The 23,602-nt window shown below is 42.1% G+C and overlaps 1 protein-coding gene across 2 annotated transcripts; it reads left to right on the plus strand.

Moving 5' to 3' along the window:
- Positions 1–16,404: 16,404 nt before the first annotated feature.
- Positions 16,405–23,558, plus strand: pnoca (prepronociceptin a). Of its 2 annotated transcripts, none has more exons than XM_028991063.1 (3): positions 16,405–16,554; positions 20,920–21,055; positions 22,023–23,558. In XM_028991063.1, exons 2-3 carry the CDS (start codon positions 20,933–20,935, stop codon positions 22,623–22,625), a joined length of 726 nt encoding a protein of 241 aa, XP_028846896.1. In that variant the 5' UTR covers positions 16,405–16,554; positions 20,920–20,932; the 3' UTR covers positions 22,626–23,558. The 2 variants fall into 2 exon arrangements, with proteins under 2 accessions (XP_028846896.1, XP_028846902.1); XM_028991069.1 differs by having other exon boundaries at positions 20,925–21,055.
- The last annotated feature ends 44 nt before the right edge of the window (positions 23,559–23,602 follow it).

Raw genomic sequence — 23,602 nt, forward strand, 5'->3', positions numbered from 1 at the left:
TCATAGCAAAATCAAAGAACAAAGGAGTCAGCAATGTTTCAAGGGAAGCGAGTACCATTCTTGTGCCCTGTGTAGCCTGGAGGTGATTGCAGAATGATGTGTGTGTGTGTGTGTGTGTGTGTGTGTGTGTGTACAAGCATGACTCATGCAAGTGCAGGAGTGTCCGAGAAGAGGATTAGTGCTTTAGCAAAGGAAGGCGGGTGAGTCAAATCTGAGCATGCATCTTTCGGTCTTTGCCTAAGAACTTGAATTTTCTCAAAAACACATGGAAGTTCCACTTCAACTATATAAGCACATATTTGCTTAGAAACACTGCAGTATGTCTAACTTTTATAAAAGCTAATATGTTACTCTCTGGGAATATATATATATATATATATATATATATATTCTATCTCCCATGTGCAATTTCAAATGTTTCTCTCATATCCATTTATCACCCACCTATAACAGCAGCAAATTCAAAATTTTATGCAAAAAAAAAAATCTGTATATTTTTCTGTTATATCCGAATGGCAGATAGAATATTGCACTGGAAGAGCTTCCTCAGTCTGTGGTGCGATGCATTGCCTTTTATGGTCTTCTCAGTGGCCTTGTGCTGGCCGTATTGTCTTCCATTACAGACTATCCCATCAAGGGAAATATATTGAAATAGCTTATTGGGGAGGGGTTATTACTTAGGCAGCCGAATCTAATTTGTGGCTTTATTGTGGTCATGGCCACCTTGGCTCTAATTTAAGTTAATGCAAACCCTTCAATAACCTTTGGGTAGCCTTTTAGATTTCCGGGAGGTGAGGGGGAGGTTAATGCTGGCCGTGGCTGATGTTGTGACATGAGTTAAACTCTGCAACAGGCCCACCTAAAAGAAAATCCACTAAATATAGCAATGAATTGATCTTAGAACTGGACGAACAAGGATAAAAAAAGAGGGTGAAGGAGAGGATCTTACATTGGACTAGTGGTCCCAAGGACTACGTGCCCAACAAATGCTCCGCTTGCAACAGTCCTTATCTCCTGGCTGCAAGCCGAAGTCGCCGCTCCACCTTCGTCATTTTGGAGGCTGTCTGTTGTTTATCAGCGTCGTGAAGTGCCCTGAACTGAAAGGTTACAGCTCATCTGAAGTGCATTATAGCACGGCTGCCCCTTCTATCACGGGGATCCAGTCTACAAACAGGCAGGCAAGTGAAGCACTGCCACGATAAAGAAATCCTATTAAGCACTTGCCGGTTTTCTCAAGTTATACATCTCACGCGTCGCATTCTGCAAGAAATGCTGCGGAGCTCCAAAATGGTTTTCAGCTCTTTCACTCTACAGTTTATTTTCAGATGTTAAAATTCTGTGTTATGGTTATGTGCACGCTATGCCGTGACTTTAAAACCATCAGACAACAGTGGGGGACATGATTATTTGATCCCCAATTAAAAGAAATGAGCGGTCTATAATTTCAATGGCAGGTTTATTTGAACAGTGAGGGAAAGAACAACCACAATCCAAAATAATGCATTTAAAGAGAAAAAGATCTCACCTCATGGAGATCCAATGATAATGAGAATGGCATGGAACCAGCCCAGAACTGCTCAGGAGGAAACACGGTATGAAGGACTGAAATCCTGCAGCCCCCAAGCTCAAGAAAGTACAAGTACATGTTTGCCACTGAACATCTAAATGATTCGGTGGAGGACTGGGTGAAAGCGTTGTGTTCAGATGATACCACAATTGAGCTCTTTGGCATCAACTCGCAACTCGCCATGTTTGAAGGAGGAGTAATGCTGCTTATGAACACCGTCTCCACTGTCCATGGCGCTTCTGTGGGGGTACCACAAGGCTCAATTCTGGGTCCTCTTTTATTCTCATAAAAGAGGACCCGAACACATTGTGTTCGAAAACACAATGTTCTATCCAACCTCTTCTCCACTGTCTGAATGATGTCAAGAAGTGGATGACTTAAATGAGAGTAAGACAGAATGTATGCTTTTATGTAGTGGTGACCCCCATATTGACCTCGCTTCCCTAGCCCCTTGTGAAAAACCATTGATTACAAATATGTGTGTTAAAATTGACTCAACTCTGAAAATATAGGGTGGTAGTAGCCTTTGAACCAGAAGACCCAGGTTCAAATCCTGCTTACTACCGTTATGTCTCTGAGCAAGACACTTAACCCTAAGTTGCTCCAGGGGGACTGTCCCTGTAACAATTGATTGTAAGTCGCTCTGGATAAGGGCATCTGATAAATGCTGTAAATGTAAATGCACAGGTTAAAAATATATTAAAATTGTGCTTTTTTCAGCAGCGCCTGACAAAACTCAAGCCAGTCCTTTCCAAACGAAATCTGTAAACAACAATTCATGCTTTCATTACCTCCCGCTTTGGGATCATCTCAATAAAAGATCAATAAAAGAATTTTAAATTAAAATGACCTGTAGAGGAGCTTCAAAGAGTATACTCTTTGTACAAAATCCCCCCTGAGATGAGCAAACCTCAAGGCCAACTACAAGAAATGTCTGACCTCTGTGGTTGTGATCATTTACTTATTTCATTCATAACTGTTATGAAATGTGTTATTTTGTTACTGTCTCTCACTGTTCAAATAAACCCTTCATTGAAATTATAGACTGATCATTTCTTTGTCTGTTGACAAACTTACAAATAATTATTTTCCCATGTAGAAAGTAGTTGAATATCACATACAAGTCCTGATTCATTTCCTGAAATGACAAACCCAAAACTGCTAATAAATTAAGCTGAAGGCACGACCACATCGTTTTTCGTGACTCAGATCATTCCAGGCGTTTGGGATGTCATCAGAGGGTCTCACTGGACAAAAGCGGTTGAATGTGAGGGGACGTTAAGTGTGACCAGCAGCAGCAGGAATGGCAACCGTCACAGTACAGCAGAGCTGACGTCCCATCGATTCCTCTATTGATTCAACACCAAGCTCTTGCGTCAGACCCTCTGTGTCTCGACCGAAGGATTGTTAGTTAGTTAATAAAAAAAAAAAAAAATCATTAGCCTGGTTAACATAACTCTTTAACATTGCTCAATCTAAAGGCATAAAGGTTCTGAAAGCGCTCCAGCGGCTTTGCTTCCTGCAATATAATATGACCCTCTGAACCCATTCCATGAAGTGTCAGGGTTCTCAAGGATTTAACTTCCGACCGGCCCTGGTAACAAATTGAGGTAAGCTGTTTTAGGGGTGCGGGTGCAGGGCCATGTCAGCGCTGCACTTCGGGGGTAAAAATGGAAAAGGCTGCTGTTGGGGGAACCTGCCGAGATAAGAGCTCAGGCCCTTGCTTTGCTCGGCCGGAGACCATTCTCTCACTTTGCTGGCCGATAAGGATGGGTCAGTACAGCAGGAAACAAGGCGGTGAGGGTAATGGTGCCCATCCTAACAGGAGCGCTGGCCTCTTCCCGGGACAAGACTGATTTTCCTTATCAACATGGTTACATATTTTTTTTACTTGCGTGGCTTTAGAAGCAAGCTGCCTGGCAGATGCTGAAACAAATTTGATTCCCCAATTTGCCTTGGAGTTTGAATATAAATCAGGATTTGCTGCCTTACAATTACGTGACGTAACCCCCCCCCCCCACCCCCACCACACTTGAAAAAGTGAAGAAGGAGAGGAAGATGTTAATGTCCTTAAAACCAATTGCTTTCCTTAACTGGGGGAGCCATTTTTGTTGTGGGGCGTTTAAGTCCCACAAGCCCTGTCCTGCTGCTGTAACCCACCACCAAAACCTGGAGAAATGCTTTTGACCTCAATTACCAGACCTCCTCGTGCCCCATCACAACTGTGACAATCCTTTCATCACCAATATGCTATTGCACAATGGCTTTTTAAAAAGTGCCCTTTCTGCGGTCATCCAACGGACAACTAGTCTTGTTCGGTCTGGGTCCCCAGTGCTCGCTGTCTGACAGCCGCTTGGGATTCACACGAGCTGTTTTCTTTTAGGCTTAGGATCTGCGGGGGTGTTTTAGTTCATATTATGCCCTGTCAGTTAGCAAATAGTGGGTGTGGCATTGTATGATGCACATGTGCAAAACGTGCATTGGATGCTAGGACAGATGATGCTGAAAACACTCCTGGGTCACTACAAGTTCAGCGTTGTTTTGACGCTCTCCAGCAGCTTCCTGTCCTCTTCGTGAAGCTCTAACCCCAAACACCTGCCCGTCGTTATTGTGTTTAGTCAGCCAGTTAATGGACGGCTTCTTGGGTCATCCGTCTGAGTGCATCCTGTCCTCATGAACAGTCAAAATGTCCATCCTACGCATCTGGATGAGAACCTCATCTAAGTGGTGCCAGGTTTCGATAATCAAATACAATATTATGTTGATTGCTTGTCAGGGCTTCTCCGGCCTCCAAACTCCTGGGTAAAGTCAAAAGATGTTAATTGCATTACATTCTCTTATCACATAATCACCGTTGGGCGTCAAGGGGTATTGTGTTGAACTGGGTTGCAGCTATCCTCTCCAAATTCCACACCCCTCATTTTCTCCCTCTGTCCTCTATATCTTAACTTTCTCCTAAACTTCTCCTTTTCTCTGTCCCCTAGTCTTGTCTGTCACGATTATAGCAAGTGAAATCTGAAAAATATAAATGTTATAATTCAATTAAAAACAACACAACTTTGATGTGCCAACTCCCCTTCTAAACTGGCACAGCTTTGCCATATAATTTCTTTATTGGTGCTTTCATTTCAGTGTGGTGATATTGCACAGTTTATGTAATATTTAAGCTAACAGTTCAGTCTTGAAACATTGTGACTGATTCTCTTCTTCTGTATGAAATACAGACTTCTAATTGATTGAAAGATATTGTGGTTACTAAGCCTTTCATAAATATGTACAAAAATGTGATATTTGTAAATAGTTCTGATTCTATGGCAGTTATTCTATGCCTATTATGTGAATTTCAACATTTATCTGCTGCTGATTAGAATTTTATCTCAACCAAATCTCCAAATATGAAAAGGTCAGATTGTATAATGTATATTTGTGTCATGTTACTTTATTATTTCTTTATTATATTATTAGTTCTTGTCAAATTGGATATTTGATGCATGTGTAACCATCTATGGATTGAAGAACAAATATATTAATATTTATGAAATAATTTCAATCAAATTAAATAATTAATTTCACTCAACGTAGGTTGAGTAGTGAAAGGTTAGAATGCTTGTCCTTCTTTCACTGTAATGAATTTGTGTTGCATTAACTCAATAACCTGATGAGAAATTTCAAATAGAAATGTTGCTGTTGTACTTAGAAACCTACAAAAGTGTTGGTTGGTGTTGCATAATTTGTATATGAATAGTGATTTAATGTACAATATTGGTGTTTGATTTATGTGCAGTAAAAATAATGGATCCCAGATATTGGGACCTGATGTCCCAGATGTTGGGTTGATTAAAATACTTTTGTTCTACAAAAAGCACCTAGAAAACATAAATCTTATTGAATCCAGTTGCATTGTCACTGTATTGAGCAGCCTTTTCGCTCAGAGAATGACATCAGGATTTCAGTGTGCTTTTTATTAAAACGCTAATGATTCTCTGGATCTATAAAATTCCCTCCAGCCCCTTTCACAATGCAAAACCTATAAAGCACAAGAAAAGGTTGAAATTTTACTGGGTACCCAGCTTTTATGATGGGCCTCTTGGGTTCATTTGATAAAGCAATATCCAATTCAGTTTCCATCTCTGTCAGCATCATGTGCCAAACACATAATGATTTATGGCTTGTTATATGGAAGGCTGTAAAGAATCAGGATTATGAAAAATAACTTTGAATGAAAAAGATGTCTCATGTTAATCTGTATATATTCTTATTCTGAGCATCTTAATGCAATGAAACACATACGCTTTCCACGTTCCTGAAATGACAGTCACAAGCATATTGTTTTTCACAAACTTCATCATGATTAATTTAAATTACTAAAGGGATTTAACACCTACTTTTACACAATCTCTGCCCAAACATAGACATAGTGCCTAAACTCTCCATCAATTTGCAGTTTAATTGTTAATCGTTCAATCAAATTATTCAGCCCCTGATATATTATTATGGGGTAACGCATGATGAAGCCAAAAGACCTGTTTCCTCTGGATCCTTTCATCAACTGAGTCCAGTCTATGCAATTTGCTGATGCTAAATTCTCCCTGGTGCTTATTTGCCATGAGTCTTATGTTCTGTCCAGGGGTGATTCCCCTCTTGCTGGGATAAGAGCCCTTGCCTAGATAAGTTGCCTTAGAAAATTAATTGATGGATGGTGTCACTAACATATTTCTTATTGCGAACATAAACCTAAAATCATTAAGTTGTTGTGGCTTAAAACTGCACGTTGAATCGAATGATTTTCATGTCCTTTACAGCTAATGAGTATGCATCATTGCGGCATTTGTACATCTGTACATCTGAAGCCGATTTTCCTCCATGCATTAACAATAGCTTCAGGTATTCCAATTTTTTTTTGATAAATGTTAAAAAATATCTGTTTATTGCAACTAAAATGTAATGAGACAATCAGAGTCTGACAATAAGCCAGTAGTGCAGCACTGGTTAATCCCTTACTCTGCCAAGCGGGTGCTCTAAATAAAGACTCCATTATTTCGCTTTTCTTTTGCATTTCTTCTTAGCTCCCTGCCGGGAGACGTTATGCACCTAGTGATAAAATGGCGCTACCAACACTACAGGGATTTATTTGTGCAATTTAAGTAATTATTTAATTAAATGTATTGGCCTCTCTCTTAGTCTTCGCTATCTGAGGAATCAACAGCTGTTGAGGGTAATAATATGGTGAATGGGATCTTTTTAATAATACATGTTTAAACATTATTATTAAAAAATACCACACTGACCCGTAACTCTCAGTTTAATTTTTTTGGTGTCATATAAGGAAGCATCACTAGATAGAGAGAGAGAGCTGTGTGATTGTGAACATTCTAAAGAGCATCACTACCCTGTGGTCATTACATGTAAGTATTTAATTTCTAATTTAGGCTTTTTAAATTGAGATGCCTCTGCAACATCTAGAAAATTATGTGCTAACTAAAAATCAACGCAGATATTGTCTGACATTCCTACTACCTTCTAAAATATCGCCATTTGTTGCAAGTGTTCTCAATTTGGTTTGGGTCTGGCAGCACTGCTCCTATCACAGACATTGGTATTCCTCTATCTCTATGGAGGACAGGAAGTGAGTGAAAGTTTGTGTCGTGTCATTACCCTCGGTTAGATAAGCTGTATCAAACTGTAACTTCAAACGTGTCGAGTTCCCGTTAAGTGGATTCCCCTCTGAGTCAGATTTGAAAATGAGGGAAGCCCTCTCCGTGGGCGTACTCTGATGAAGATAAGTGGGCCTTCATAGCAAGTTGCATAAAATGTGTGAGTTCGTTGACAGGGGTACGTCCACAACTTTGCTAAATCAATCCCGAATCAGGGAACGTCACAATTCTATGGGTTAATCCGATGGACATCATCACCGCACTTCCGAGACAGTTACTCACTGTCCCCTTCCTAAAACAGTGTGCTCTGCTGGAGAGGGTCCATTAACTTAATGTACAACCGGTCATTGTGAGGAAGGAATGAGCAGAAATAGATGAGAAATGTCAGTGCGGTCGAGGAGGAGGTTGGGACAGTAACCTTTCCATTTTTTTTTTTTTTTACAGGAATGAGATGACACACTTGGGCACTTCTTAAATGAATCACATGTGTCATCCTCGGTCCTCTGAGAGGATTGCCCTTTTCTTTCAGTCCCTGTCTCTCCAGCAAAATGAGACACCGACCTCACCAACCACAACAGGTCTCAACTACCACCCTCGGCCTCACCAACTATCACCTTGGCACATCTTTCAAACTCGAATCGACAAGGTTGCTTTTTTACTGCAACTGCCGTACATGTGTAGGCATTTTTTTTAATGGATAAGAGCCGTATGACCCTCCAAAATATATAACACGGCAATCCTTTTGTTTATTAATTATTTGGTTTGTTCGTCCAGACGTACAAAAAGGAATCATAGTTGGCAGTGTTACCCGGGCATTTACTTTAAAACCTATGCACTAATTTACAGCACTCCCAGCCTTTCAGTGGTGGCATTATAATACCAACAACCTTGAATGCAAGTGAGTCACGGAAAGCCTTCTATTGAGTCTCATTTTTTTTTTTTGAGTGCAGGTAAACTTGAAACATGTTCACTAATGTTTATTGCTTGAATGAATGCATTTCCTTGAGTGGAATGTTTCTTCCTGGGGCCCGGCAAGACCAAGTAACTGCAGCCAGTGTACTTACTGAATAATAAAGAGAAGCCGTCGTGATTTCCAGAGATTTCAAGGGCTTAAGTGAAGCAATAATTCTGTTTGTTTTAATACTTATTAAAGATTTACGCAAAGGAAACTAATGGAAGTAACGCAATTTATGTCAAAATATATGCTAATTGCTGTCACATATAAATCCCATGTCATTCACATTACGTACTTATTGCTTGATACGTGACAGACGTTTTAGTCACCCCATTGTTTCATTTGAAGAGTCTTGTGCCCGTTGGCTGCGGTCGGACAGAGGCTGGCGGTGTATAATTAGTCAATCATCTTTAGTGTCGACGCTCCCCACTTCCACCGAAAGTACAGCCTCACAATTCCCCGCACCACTGCCCCCGCCGCAATCCCCGCAGTGAAATGAGACCCAAACTGCAGTTAGCATTCAAACCAGATAACACGCGACGTCAGGCGGCCTTGCCCCCTAAAGAGGATAATTTCTTAAATCGCCTTAAATGCTTCCGCAGGTGACTTATCAGGGAAGAACCAGCTGAATTTCACAGTTCAACAAATACCCAGAGGGGGAAATGGAAGTCCAACACGCTGGAAAGCCGAGTACTGCCTGGTCCATGTCAACCATCAACAAGTGAAAGGAAAGGCTCTATCAGAGCACAATACTCGGTTCACTGCTCTCACTGTCCAATACAGTAGCTATAGTACAACGCATAGGTCGGCGTGGACAAATATTACAAGCGAAGAAGAACTTTATCAACAGATATAACTCAGTAGACTAGTGGAACGCAGCAGAGCATAGGGTCATCCGAAAAAAAAAAAAAATCGATACTCGGATATGAATTGATTTTATAAATGAGTATCGACTTCAGTGTTAACCTGGCCGGCGCGCAGATTATTGTTGGTCATTTAACTATTAGCATTCAACCGATTCGCCGTCTGTTAGGTTATCAATGCGGCTGCCAGTGGCTATGGCTACTCGTAGAATGATAACGTTAATGGGGGACCTAGGCAGCAAATGTTATCAGTCCTGCCCACCTGTAATATGAAAAGACAGCGATAATTTAATTTAGCACAATTTTTGGAGTAAAAAAAAGTTATGTTTCTGTTAAAGTTCTCACAACCCAGCTCTAATAATCTCCTCAAATATTTTGCACTGCATAAAAGATTTAGTTGTGTATTTGCAGTGTTAATTACAATATTGTGTGGTATTATGTTACTGTCGCTGGGGCTCCATTGCCCGTGGGGGAAACCCAAGGGCTGAATACTTGAAAAATACAAAAAAAACTGCTGCAGATGAAAGCTGGTTGGAGGGGCTCCATGCGAATTTTTTTGCCAAGGGCTCCAATAAACTGTGGAATTGCCACTGCCCTCTCGCCGCAGAGCAGCCCAAACTAATCAACCAGCTCCACCATACTTAACTCTGCTCTACAGTTTTCTGATGAGGTCCTTGAACAAAACTGAACAAGTGATGGATTCTAGAACTCAGTTTTATATAATCATTGCACTCATACACATTGTTAAACTCTTCCAGATCCTGCCAGGAAGTGCCACAGGCTGCTTTACCACATAAACAGGGAATGAAAGTATTTTTTTGTGATCTGACATCGCATCTGCTGTCTCTTGACAAGGTCAATGACAACCATGCAGGCATATCTGGTACGGACCATGTCTGCAGGCTATGATAACCGATTTCATCCCAACATAAAGACCTACCGCTTGAGGATATATTCGCCCATTGTTTGTTCCTGGGTTGTTGGGATTTGTCTATTCATAAAAAAAACTCTTCTTAATTAATTTAGAATTTTTTAAGTCATCACACATTTGCCCTTTTTTAATTATGCCCAGATTATGGTTTTTGGAGCTTAGTCAGTGTTTTGTTTTTCATATAAAGAAGCGAATAAAGAACTGCTTTCTTTCATCCATGTCTTTGTGTTGCTGAGCAGGTTGTAAAAAAAAAAAACAAAACAGAAAAGTCATTTAATAGCAGCTGGAAATTTTGAAGGAGATAAAAATCCCACCAAAAATCCCTCCCCCTCCCCCAACCCCAAACATCCATTGAATCCGAGAGTTCAGGAGTCAATGAATTCCTCGAGAAATTCCCTGATTGCATCACGGCACTCAACACCTGGAGAAACAGAGATAAGCCCCTTATCTTCTGCACGAGCCCGGCCCACTGTTTCCTCTTCATTTCACATTGGAGCTCATCCCTTTTGCGTAACGAGGAGACCGGGTTGGGGGAACGCTCCTTCGCATCTGTAATTGCTGTTTCACTGCTATAATTATAAAATCAATGCTTTCTTTAAAAAAAAAAAAACATTTAACTTAGTTAATAACAGGGTGTAGGTTTATAAAAGACTGTGCTTCAGTTCTCAGACACAGCATGTTTGGCTATTTTAAAAACTTTTTTTTTTCCCCCCAGAAATTGTCTTCTCTCTTCAGGGTATCTTTTAATGAGTTGCGACCCCTAATGAGTATTTAATTAGTGAATCAAATCACACTGATTAAATTAATGGAATTAACTTTTGCCTGGGAACCTCTTAAAGTGCCATGACTTAGCCTAGTAACTCCCTCCCCAGAATGTATAACCGTGGACAAAAATGAACAGCTCACGTGTTCCCCGTCCTGCACCTCTGGATTAAAAGAACGAATCAGCGGCATCGGCTTTTGGCAGAGTGCGGTGTGCGCTAATGTCTGCTCTAATAAGCTTTCATTCTTAATTAGAGGACACATCATCATCTTCTAGCCGCACAATGATAAATAATTGCTCATTTGGGGTTTTGTTGTCTCCACGGGGATGGCAGCGTTCCATGATGTGTCATTTATTCACATCAGACATTCTTGTTAGGCCGACGTAACGTCATGAAGCAGTCGTCACTTTTTGAGGCTTGAAACTTACAGCAAAATGTGCTTTTTGGAATAACCGTGCGAATATAACTATAGTCACATACTGACAGGTGAAGAGTGTTCTGCCACATGTTCTCCAATTCCTCTGCAGGGAGAAACACATCTTCCCAAATGATATTCCCCCATTAAGTGGTGGTGGAAATGCTGTCTATGACGTTGCTCCAAGTAGGTGTTTAGACCTGAAAGGTCAAGAAATATGAGTTACAGGATTTTATTACACACAAGTATTTAGTGTGACCCATGCATGGAAGCGTCATCATCCCGGAAGACACTGATCTCATTAGCATATGCATGTGTCATCCGAGGATAAAGGTCACACACATAGGGACAAGAGGGTCGCAGGCCCAGCACCATTACCAAAAAGGCCCAGCAGCGTCTTCACTTTCTGAGACGGCTGAAGCGAGCCAACCTGCCCCCCCCACCCTCACCGCGTTTTACAGGGGCACCATAGAGAGTGTCCTGACCAGCTGCATCTCCGCCTGGTTCGGTAACAGTGCTGTTGCCGATATCAGGCAGCTTCAAAGGATCATCAGAGCAGCTGGTAACATCATCGGAGCGTCTCTTCCGCCGCTGCAGGACATCTTCTGTAAGAAGAGCCTCCTGCATCGTGCTTGACCCCTCACATCCATCACATGGACTTTTTACACTCCTCCCATCCGGTAGACGCTACCGCAGCATCAGGTCTCGATCCTCCAGGATGCGTGATAGCTTCTTCCCACAAGCCATCAGGCTCTTGAACACACTACCTGCGCTCATACTTCCCCCCACACACACTCGCATTGTGGACTAACTCTGTTGCACCTCTGCACTTTACACCTCATTGCTGCTGTTATGCACATGCTGCTATATGGACTACCTCTTCATGTTGCACTGAAACCAATAACTGTACTATCACTACTGTTATTTATTTGCACAGTCGGTAAACATGTGTATATCACTGGTCATTTTTTAAGACTTCATTTTTAGCTAAAATGTATATTTTGTGTCCTATTTATTTATATATTGTGTTCCATGTGCCGAATCTGTTTTTTGTTGTCTACTTTTATGTTGCACTGTTTAAACTGGAGCCACGTCTTCTCGTCTCTCTGTATATCTGTACAATATATAGAAGAGATGACAATAAAGTTTATGTTGAGGTCTCCACTCATTGATTCAAGTCGGCTCCTCTGTCACCCATGTGCATAAATGAACTGCAGCAAATTTCCACTTCCAAATGTTCTTCTGAACTTTTGAACAACTGTCTCTGCATCAATAGAACAGATAGGCTTCTATGAGAATTTATAGAAGGAGTGGCCCTCAGAATAGATTTTTTTAGGCCTGTCATCCATAATTTTTGACCAAAAAATTTTATGGACCCCATACACTTGTGGCATTATAATACCAAATATCCACTAAAGCCATGCTTGATGTGCTGAGCCCAAGGAAAGTGCTTATTCCTGATGACGTTTACTCAAGTGTGAAATGTGCTGCATGGCGCCATAAATAGCCTGTCAGCTGGCCGGGGGACTGGCCGGGTGGCTCATGGTCATGATTCACCGTGGCCACTGATCTGATGCCTGCTGGCCACGGTCTGTCAGCACAGCAGAGCACAAGTCACGGGGTGGCGTGGAGTCGCTCAGCCCGCTGACGTGCCAGGTCCGCTGTGGCTATCCTTCATTCCAGCTTCACGGTCCACATATGATGAAGCGAGGGGTGTTAAAAAAAGGACCAAATCACCTAAAAAGGTGACACAACATCACACAAAATGAGTAGAAATATGCTTTAATATGGTAAATAGTAAGTGACCTCAGACATTTCAATTTTCCTGAATTTCAGTTAGTCAAACCAGAGATGAACGTATCTGTGAGCTACAGAATTAATGGATCTTGTAGTTCTGTGTCGTCTATCAGTTGTTGCCTTCAGTCACTCAATCCAATTGACATTTTCTCCTTGGTCACTATCCCAGTTAACCTCTGGCAGTAGCAATGGACAGGAATCCACTTGACAGCATTTGGCAACAAATGAGTTTAATGTTTCAGCACCAAAAACTAACTGAGAGGGAATTCCTGATGGTTCTCTATTGGTATGAGCAAATATGTTTTGCTCAAACACCTACACTATTTTAAAGCAAACTCCCCAAAAAATATTTGCTCCCTTCCCCAGGGTTAACAAATATCATTTTCCTTTGCAACTCCTGCAACATTCTTTATCATTAAAGTGTACAGTGGTTTAGTGCAGTGATTTAGTGCAATTTAAAAGGGACAAAACCCAACTATAATCATTTCCTCTTCACCGAACAAGCAGTATTGTATCTACACTGCGAAATAAGCATGGTGTGCAGCTAAACTGTGCATTACTAAGTCAAGATTTATTACAAAAATCCTACTGAGCATAGAAACACTGAGCATACAGAAGAACTGTAATTATCACTGTTGCATAAAATACAAGCGAACTAAAGCCACAAAAGAAAGGAATAATTAGCTAAAGTAGTTTCAGGGAAACATAATTTAAAAATGACTCAATAAACCATTTGGTGTTCTATAGATCCCAGAGAGTCACTGGTGTACTGGCCCATGAAGCCATTGACCTTCATATGGAAGGCCAAAAGGGTCAAAAGTACAACGCTGTGGATCTAGCAAAATGTCACTGCAATAAATTTCAGTGCACATCATAGTGTAATCTCAAGGCTTGGGGTCAGTTTTTGCTAATTATTATTTTCTGATGCACTGATAATTGTAAGAATCGCCCAGTGGTTTTCAAAAAGAAATAAATAGTCATGGATAAATATACAGTTCCTCAGTTGTAAAGTCTAAGAACATGCCACAAGATGATGTTTAATCTTTAAATGAGTTGTCTGGTGACTGAACATTTTTATCACCCCCTTGTGGTCTCCATAAGATACTGTTCATTACTGCATTAAATGGAACGCCATCTGGAACGGCAAAAGGAAAGTCTTTATTTGAGCCATTTTCCCTAATTTTAATATATTGACAATAATGTCTGCTATATTGACCAATAAATGACTAATATACAAATCACACAAAACAAATGTAAATACAACATAGGCAATTTGGCAAGGATGAAATGTTAATTGCCCATATCTGCTAACAAACTTCTAAAAGTATTTACTACGCAATGCAATATTTTTATTTTGTTTGTCTAATTGTTTGTCTAATTGTTTAGTAATGCAGGGTACAGATTGTATAATAGCATATTTTAGTATACCATATTAATACTAGGGTGGTAGTAGCCTAGTGGGTAACACACTCACCTATGAACCAGAAGACCTTGTAGCAAGACACTTAAGTTGCTCCAGGGGGACTGTCCTGACTGTCCTAACTACTGATTTTAAGTTGCTCTGGATAAGGGCGTCTAATAAATGCTGTAAATGTAAATGCCAATTGATGGAATAGTAGTCTATAGCAATAATTTAATATTTCATGATTATTTACATGATGAAATAAGCACAATGATCATAAATGTTTGAAGAAACAAACTTTTTGCTGCATTTCAAAGGGACACACAAGCAGATTTTCTTTTTACAGCCAGTTACCCTGAATTTCCAAAATGTATAATCATGTAAAGCTATCAATATTTGCCCTAACCTGGCAACCTGATGTGCTATCTGATATCTTATTACATCCAAGGACATACTCATGCCATACATGTTGTTTGTTTAGATTTGTTTTTATTAATTGGATGTGTACAAAAACTAAAAAAAAGTGTTAACCCTAAGACATTTGAAAGACGACTGCAATCATTCTTTATCCCTTTATTACAAATTTGAACAAATAGACTAAATAATGACCCGACTGTAAAAATAAGCCATGCTAATGATTGGTCCATGTGATTGAGCATGGACCATTAGCTGTCATGTTATTAGTGTACATCATTATTCATTAGCGACTTTGGGTAAATTGAATCTCATTTTTTGCATCTTGGTCTTAGTTAATGAGGATCCCATGGAAGTTCAAGTATTTGATTAGCTGTAATCTGTGGTACACGTTTTTTGACCGTTATCTGTTAATTGAGATTAAATGGGCAGCAGAATAAGAGACAAACAAGGTTAGAAATGGACTACTGTTATCACGTCTTTACCGCTCAAGACTGTGACTCATCAACAAATTAGGATCAGTTTGGTATCCCATCTAAATGTAACTTGCTTCTTAAAATACAAACTTTATCAAATTAATAATAGATCCAAAGTATATTTAACACTGGATAAAATTGTAATTCGGCCTTTTAAATAATTTAAACCTATTCTGGAAATGAACATGAAGAGGCCACAATAAAATGTTCTTTTTCGTTAATTTCTTAATTCCTTGGCATTTTAAAACAAAGAATCATTCCTAAATGAAAACTACAGGTGTTGTCATCTAACAATTTATTTGCTGAAAATACAAAATCATACAAAATCAGAAGAATCATTATTGTCAAGTCAAGTCAGTCAGATTTGGTTCTGTGGTCATCTAATCAGCAGTTGGTCATGATGAGCATGATATGGTGAACATGGTTTGGCTTTTTTTCGAGAACTGCGTAATAGTAATTTTTTTATATTTGCTAAGTAAATGCTAAAAAAAATAATTAAATAAATAAAAAGCCATTAAGCCTTGGTTCTGTGGTCTGTGGGTTCCTGATGGGTTTCATTTTGTTTGTTGGGGGCTTGTTTATTTCTGAGGACTGATGCACGCAGCAGAAAAGCACATTTAGAGCATTTGTTCCATCCTCCTGACCTGCAGCAGAATTTGTCACTGGCATTGCAGTACTCGCTTAATTCAGACCCTAATTTAAATTAATATAGTTGAACTGGTAAAAATCCAGAATATGCAAAATTCCCTGATAATGGATTATTTTTTTTCCAGTGGATAGTGCTTAATGGCCGCAGAGGTGACCAGGCAATGATGAGCAAGTATGAGGATAGTTTGTTGTTACGGGTTAAAGAGCATTTATCTGCAGCGTGGGTGCGTGTCTTGCAGTGTTTCGGAGCAAGTTCTCAACAAAGCAAGTCCAAAAGCACATCCATTGTCTCAGCCAGTACCTGGTGCGTAATGTAGGGTGGTTTTAGGAGGGCTGCGCATGCTCTATAAAAAAATATGGCTCCTATATTTTTAGGACCGGCACTTTGCAGCCACAAAGCGTAATGTCTGACGCAATAGGCGACGTGATGTGTGTCTGTCCGTCCCCCTGCGTCGCCGGCGCTCCCTCTTCCTCCATCCACCCTCTCTGCCACACAGTTGTGGAAGGGGAGGCAGGGGCTGGGCCAGCGTGAGGGGTGTGTTTATAAGAAGGCAGTGCAACAGTATCTACTTTAGTTGTTCCAAACAGAGGCTGTAGCCGGGAGTCTACTGCCACATCAGACGCGGTGAGCACCCGAGGACCAGCTTCCCCACCGCCCAGTAGCACAGGTGAGTCCAGGTCTGGAGATAAGCTCGGAAAAACTCAATATCAGTTCATTAAAGCTGCATCTTGTGTGGAGTTTTGGCATTAGGAATAGTCTTTTATGTTTCTCAAGTTATTTACCAATAGTATTCATTTTATTGCATTTTAATTTTAATGCATGTATACATGTATCCTTTAATGTTGCTGTATTATTCTTTGCAAACTTACGGACCCATCTGCCAATTTAAATGTGGTTCCTAAATAAATTTTAATTCATATTAATAATAAGGAAATATTATGCGGAAATATTCATATTAACCTGGCATGAATCATGGTGGCACTTTAATTACACCATAATTGCAATAGATTCCCTGTCTGGTGCGATGCCTTTACTGCATAATCATTCAGTGCCGGGAAAAGTCAATTTCTCTTTGCAGATTCAGCAAAAATTGTTTTTCGTTCGGCATCCAGTATGACGAAAGGCTTCCCACTGACAGGCGCGTGTGTTTTACATTTCATTACATTGATTTTGTCACAGGAAAATCAATCCTGCTCGGCTCTCCCAGTTTATTACAATAATCGGTTTCACTGGTCCTCCACCTGTGCCCTTCCAGGAGATGGAGAAACGCTACTGGAGAGACTGCACCTGTCTCTGAAGATCTGAGTGTACGATGCGTTGTCCCTCCAAAAAAAGGCAAATTGCCGTCTTTATTTTAATAAAATAAAAGAAGATGCATCTCGGGACCAGAATGCTGACAATGGCACGATTTCACACAGGGCACAAGCAATTAACCCAGAAGACTTTGGCGCGGTTAGTTAATCCGAGTCAATTTAATTCCTGCGCTTTCTCCACGAGTGTCGGCCTGAACAGGGGCTTATTTCATACCTGATTTGTTTCCCTTTTGTCAAGGCTGCTTGTGGAGGTGCTCTGCGGGATTAGAGGAGTGTGTTCGAAGCTGTGATTTTGTTGGGGGGGTAATTTTTCTTTGGGGGGGGGGTTATAAATGACGACATGTGATTTGCAACAGGGGCCAAACACGCTCTACGCTGGTTTACCCCCTCAGGCACCGCTGTAGTACAGGATGGCGGGGGTCTCGGTGATTAGACAGTACTCGTGCAGCCCCCGGGGGCCGGAGAATTCAAAGCTCGCCGCTTCCGCCGCTCCACCCTTTTGGAGGCAGATTATTTTCCACGGCTGCCGTGCGACTGAGTCGATAGATAAGGTGAACGTAGGATGAGCACGCCGTGCTGTAACTTGCACTCGTGTCTTTGAAGCGTCGCTGCGGCGCTGAGATATGATCCAGATTTCATCATTTCCACAAAAACGTTCGCCCAACGTAAAACTGAATGGTGGCGAGAGGGCTGCAGGCAGCCGTGCCGGGCGCCACCGACACAGCATTGTGTCGCAGGACCCACAGAAGAACAAGGAAAGCGGCTGGGGCCACAAAGGTCAAGAGGTACAGAAAAGGCAACGCGGCGCCGGGGATTACTGCATTAGCGAAGCAGCAGGGCACCCCCCTTTATTCCAGACCCACGCCTCCCGTCCAATTACCTTCGGCACTGTTTGTCGCGAGAGCAAATACGTTCTGACAAAACAGGAGCAGCACTGCGGCGAGCGGAATGACATTTCAATACGTAGGCCGTTAATGAGAGAGTCTGGGAGGGACGTCACAGCTCGGCAACCGTAATGCATGGAGATGAACAGAATTAATTACCGTCGGGGTTCCGGCGCTCGCCGCTCGCTCGCAACTGCGGTTATTCGTTTTTATATTTTTTGATCGGATTTGACGGGTTGCAATTTTAAAAATGAAATGTCGGGTCGAGAACCTAGGCAGCATGCTCGTCGTTTCGTCTTTCTCTCGTTTTTTTTTTTTAACTTCACGTCTGGATCCGTGAAAATGGCCGCGTTCACACCTTCTCCGCGAGAGGGCTGGTTAAGCCGTGGCCGACGCGAGAACGCGGCTTTTTCGCTGATGCGCCGCACTCTGTTGAAACACCCTCGCCTGAAGCCAGATCTTAAGTTGATTTATATCCTGCCTCATTTGGATTGCGCACATGAACGCGACCGAACGCTCCTCTGATCGGTTTATCCACGCCGGTTTCATGGCTGTCAATCCAAATCCGTCTCGCCTTTCCACCAGAGTCTAGGGAATCTTTTTTTTTTTTTTAAGGTAGTTTTAGTTGGACCTGATCACTTCACTTTTATTTTGCCCACTGTTTTTGTTCCTGTGACCTTCATCGGCCTCGCTTTGATGCTTCTGCATCAGGGATTTGTCCAGCTGCACACCCCTCACTGACAGCCCGCCATCTGGGCGTGGTTGTCTGAATTGTCCTGGTGGTGGACTCCGCCTGCCCATCAGAGGTTTGAGGGCAGGTTTTCGAACCTCAGTATGAGGACTGCTGGAATTAATTACGACATGCTAAAAGCCCTCATGGTCACTCCTGCGGCTCGTAAAAATCGATCCCACATCTTGTCGATGCGTATGAAAATAGGTCCTTCAGACTCCACTTGTTTACATTTTTACAAACCATTTTGCCCACTGCATCGAAACGTACGTACACAACACCATCACTGCGGTTACCAGAGAACAGAGCAGAGGCCACGTCCATTACCGCGCACACACTTCCGAATCCTTCAAGAGTGGGCATATCAAACCACAATGAATCACTCCAGCAATTCTCCGAGGGCAGTCTGAGCCCTGGCACGCCTCGCCACAGCAGTTGCTTAATGGTACTCAAATGGCGATTACGTCCTGGGATGACTGGTGCATGCAGCCATCCAATAGTTGGTAGCCTAGAGCTCTATGATTATGTCAGCATCAGCGGAGAAATGAGCCGCAGACTCGGGGGGGCCATTACTTTCTCAAGCTTAATTGGTCGTGTGTTTGCTTTTGCCTAGGCTACCATGTTTGGCAATAGGTAGCTTGGGTCTCCAGAGAAAACACCATAAATGAACGGGAACATGTTCCAATGAAACGCTAAAAAGAACTTTGAATGAATTACTGTCTACTGCAGTGGAGACCTCTTATATTGATCAACCCCTCACATGGCTCAGAAATGTTGGGACAGGCGCAGCAATTAATGGTTATTAACCCATTATATTCAAGAAGTTCCCGTACGTGGAAAACATATGATAAAGAGTACAAACTTTATTTACAATTATTTGACTTGCTGCAGCACGTATGCAAAGAAATGCTAATAAGTAATAAAAAATTAATTTAGAAGTCTTTTTTTTTTCTCAGTCATAAACTAGCCAATAAAATTCAACTGAAGAACTGTGTTCCTTCCGGTAACTTGGTCTTTTACCCGAATAATCCCCCTTTTTTTAAAAAGATCCAGTAATTAGCACAATAGTCCATTTCAACATTTTACACCAACTGGATGAATTGAAACAAGACACTGCAACTTTGTATAGCAAAGAACCTAGATTTTTTTTAATTAGTGTTGTCAATGGCTCATTACTTAAACATTAAGGAAGGTTACACTAAGTTCAGGCTGCACACTTTCGAAACCAACATTGCTCTTCTTCACGTTCAGTAGAGATGAGAAATTGTGCAATCTGTCTATTGACAGATGGCAACAGGATACTGACGGTCAGCAACCATTTGGTTGCTATAAAAGTTCTGTTCTAAGTGCAATTCTTATCTAAAGGGTGTTAAACAATGGAAAGGAAGGTGACGAAATGGACAGTGATAAGTGCGCCATCTTTTCGGCTAAGCGCCTGCAATTACATTGGATCCTTTTTTACAACCTGACTGCTACATATATGAAAGATAATATTGAAAGATAATATATTGTTCAGAATTTGCTGAAAATGATATAACTGAATTTAATTAAGAAAAAGGGACAGAGAGTGTGATAGCTTGTGATAGCTAGCGAGTTAGCTAATCTGCAGCTAGCGAGTTAATTATCAGAAATTTGTGAAATGTCAAGTGTCACCCAACACCAAATTATCAAAATGCAGTTGTTATTCTGATTCCAATGCTTATCTGGATTTTTTTTTTGCATTTGTAAGAAACATAGCTTCATTATAAATCTCATTGACCTTCAAACTATTCTAAAGTCATAACAATAGTTCTCATACGACTGAGAAGAAACATGCGGAAGGAGTTTTGGAATAGATGTCTAATTCCCTGTGAAGACAGTGACTTTGACAGACCTCAAAAAGGGACCATTCTTCTCCATTTCAGTCTCATTATGCCACAAGCGCTAATTCAGACCTCGGTTAACAGAAATGATGACTTTTTACTAATGACTTTTGCAGCAGGGTTGAAATGATATGCGCACTTTGGTGCGTGGAGATGGAGACTTTGTGACTTTCGCTGTGGTTTCACAGTTAATGTCGCCCTGGTTTTTTTGACTCCTCCCTTTCTGTCCCTGTTCTGTTGAAGGACAGAGCGAATCATGAAGACGTTTCTCTGGATGCTGGTGTTGCTCTGTCTGTGTGTCCCCGGACGCGGGGACTGCCAGAAGGACTGTCTATTCTGTAGCCAGCTGCTGTCCAAAGATCAAGCGTTCAGCACCCTGGTGAGACTTTACTTTTATTTTGTCAGGCCGGCCCACTCATAGCTGATGGCGAATTGCTTTAATCAATGAATCATCTCAGCAGATGGGGGCCGGCATCACTTCATCTTCCCATTAGTTTCATTGATTAGGCTCAGCCTGCTCAGTTCATTAAGTGCATTTGGAGTGAATAAATTACATGCTCTGCGTATCCCTCTGAAACCCGTCGGGACGTACAGTACTTCAGCGGCACTGTAGGTGTACGCAGGTCCTGCAGTAGCTCTGAAGACGGGCCCAGCAACTGTGATCGGGTGAAGGGGAGGGCCTCGGTGGGACAGGGTGCTAATTTGGTTAAAGATCGCCTCGCAACTTTAAACAGATGTCGAGATTCAATTATCTCGGCGCATAATTAAGTAGAGGCACAATAGCGTAGCTCGGTGGGGCCGGTGGCAGAAAGTGATGGAACAGAAGAGGCTCCGGTCGTGATCGCAGCGAGCCCCCCCGGGGTGTTTCCCTGCTTTCTGCTCCCGTCTCCGTCAAGGCTCGCCCTCCCCTGGAGCGAAAGCTGTTAATTGATTTCTAATTGATCTCCAAGGACTGAATAAATAAATAAATAAATAAATAAATTCACGTCAAAAAAACTCTTTAGTCATTGACGCCTTATTTGTGTTGAGTGACAATGGGGCTGCGCTTTAATTTGTTTCGGGCTCTCGATTTGCTCGCCCCCCATTTGTCAAAGTGACAATTTCCCAGTGTGGGCGATGCTTTTTTGATGCCATGCAATTATAAAGGGCTCCGTCTCTGCTGAGTCCCTTATTCCCTCTAGGTGTGGGGGCCATCATTGAACTGTCAGAACGAAGTGCGCCGAGGACGCGTGTCCTGCTATTTGCAGGCGCTCCGCATGGGAATGGAAGGACGAGGCGAGGAGAAAGAGTGAAAGAGTAAAAGTGAAGTGGTCACACCCGCTCCGTTCTCTCCCCCTGTGCAACAGGTCTGTCTAGTGGAATGCCACGGCAAGGTCGTCCCCGGCCTCACCTGGGAGGCCTGTCGCAGCGCCGTGGAGGAGTCGCGGGTGCCCTCTCTCTCCATGGGGGGCGGCGTCATCAAAAGGGCCGACGAGGAGGCGGCAGACCTTTTGCCCCTGGAGCAGAGAGATGGTGGGATGCTGTATCCGGGGGCACTGCAGCGGTTCGACCACGTGGCCAGGGCCCTGGGCCTGGAGAAGCAGCCGACCCAGCTCAGCGCCACCTTCCGCTCTCAGCAGACGGCAGAGTCCGAGGAGGACAACCAGGAGGTGGGGGACGGAAGCGAAGGGGACAATGACGCAGAGAGCGATCAGGGTGGGGCCGCCGTCAGTTTGGCCAAGCGCTTCGGAGGGTTTCTCAAGGGCAAGTACGGGTACAAAAAGCTGATGGACCCTGGCAGGTCCTTCCAGAAGCGCTACGGGGGCTTCATAGGGGTGCGCAAGTCTGCGCGCAAGTGGAACAACCAGAAGCGCTTCAGCGAGTTCCTCAAGCAGTACCTGGGCATGAGCACCCGAGCCAGCGAGTACAACAGCGTCTCTGCCGACATCACCCAGCAAAATGAGGTTTAAGCACGGCCCCCATCCGGCGGCCTACGCGCCCAGCAAACCCAGTTTCGGCCATGACCACCGCAGTGACGACATCCATTAACTCCCACACAGAAAGCCCACAAACACATTATTCAACTCGAGCGTTCTAATAAACGTCTGTGCAAAGTAAAGACAGGTTGCATAATGAGATGGGTACAGAAACGACAGTTGCGAGGCTACGCCCACCCGCAGCGTATTAGACATGTCCAACCTAAAGGGGGGAAAAAACACTGCGTTTTAACAGGATAAAAAAAAAAATAAAAGTTGATTTTTTTTATATGATCGGTCAAAACGGAGAGAGGGATTTCATTTCATTGCTAAACCGAAGCCACCTGCAGATTTCCGCGCCTTGTGCAACGCTGCCACCTAGAGGCCGAAGTAAAAAATGACATCCAGCTGTCGATATCCAGCTCCTGCGCACGTATCAGTATAAAAACGTGACATTTCATTGTCCATGAAATAAGCATACATCGCACCCATGAGCATAAAAGGCTTCTGCAGACGTTTAAACCTCCAAAGGGAACCAGAATAGTACTCTTTATTGGTCCTTCCAAAACCATGAATATCTTTCATTTTCTCTTCTCATGCAAATCTGATGAGCTGTGTTTATGATACCAAATGTACTTATGTAAAGTGTTTAATGAATTTTATTTTTCTTTCTCTGTTGTGTGATATCATTCAATTGTTCAAAACAATAAGAAAAAAATCTGTACATAGGAAAACCGAAGAATAAAATAGTTTGCTATTTCCTTTCCAGTTTGTCATGCAGCAAATGTTTGCGTGTCCTGAGGTGTTTTGTTCATTGTTTCGCTGTCTATCTTGGTATATACATGCAAAAAAACCTCAATATCAAACTTAAGCCTAAACTATTATATATTTGGTGCATTGTGTATTTTTGGCTCGAACCTATATGAACAGGAAAAGGTATCAACATTTATGCACAATGCATTAAAACGACA

This window comes from Denticeps clupeoides, chromosome 1 (assembly GCF_900700375.1).
Source record: "Denticeps clupeoides chromosome 1, fDenClu1.1, whole genome shotgun sequence".
Taxonomy (NCBI): domain Eukaryota; kingdom Metazoa; phylum Chordata; class Actinopteri; order Clupeiformes; family Denticipitidae; genus Denticeps; species Denticeps clupeoides.

Excerpts from the sequence above, each read along its gene's own strand:
- pnoca (XM_028991063.1), top strand. The coding sequence starts at position 20,933 with ATGAAGACGTTTCTCTGGATGCTGGTGTTGCTCTGTCTGTGTGTCCCC. Across the intron at positions 21,056-22,022 it reads ATCAAGCGTTCAGCACCCTG|GTCTGTCTAGTGGAATGCCA; the intron begins GTGAGACTTTAC and ends CCTGTGCAACAG.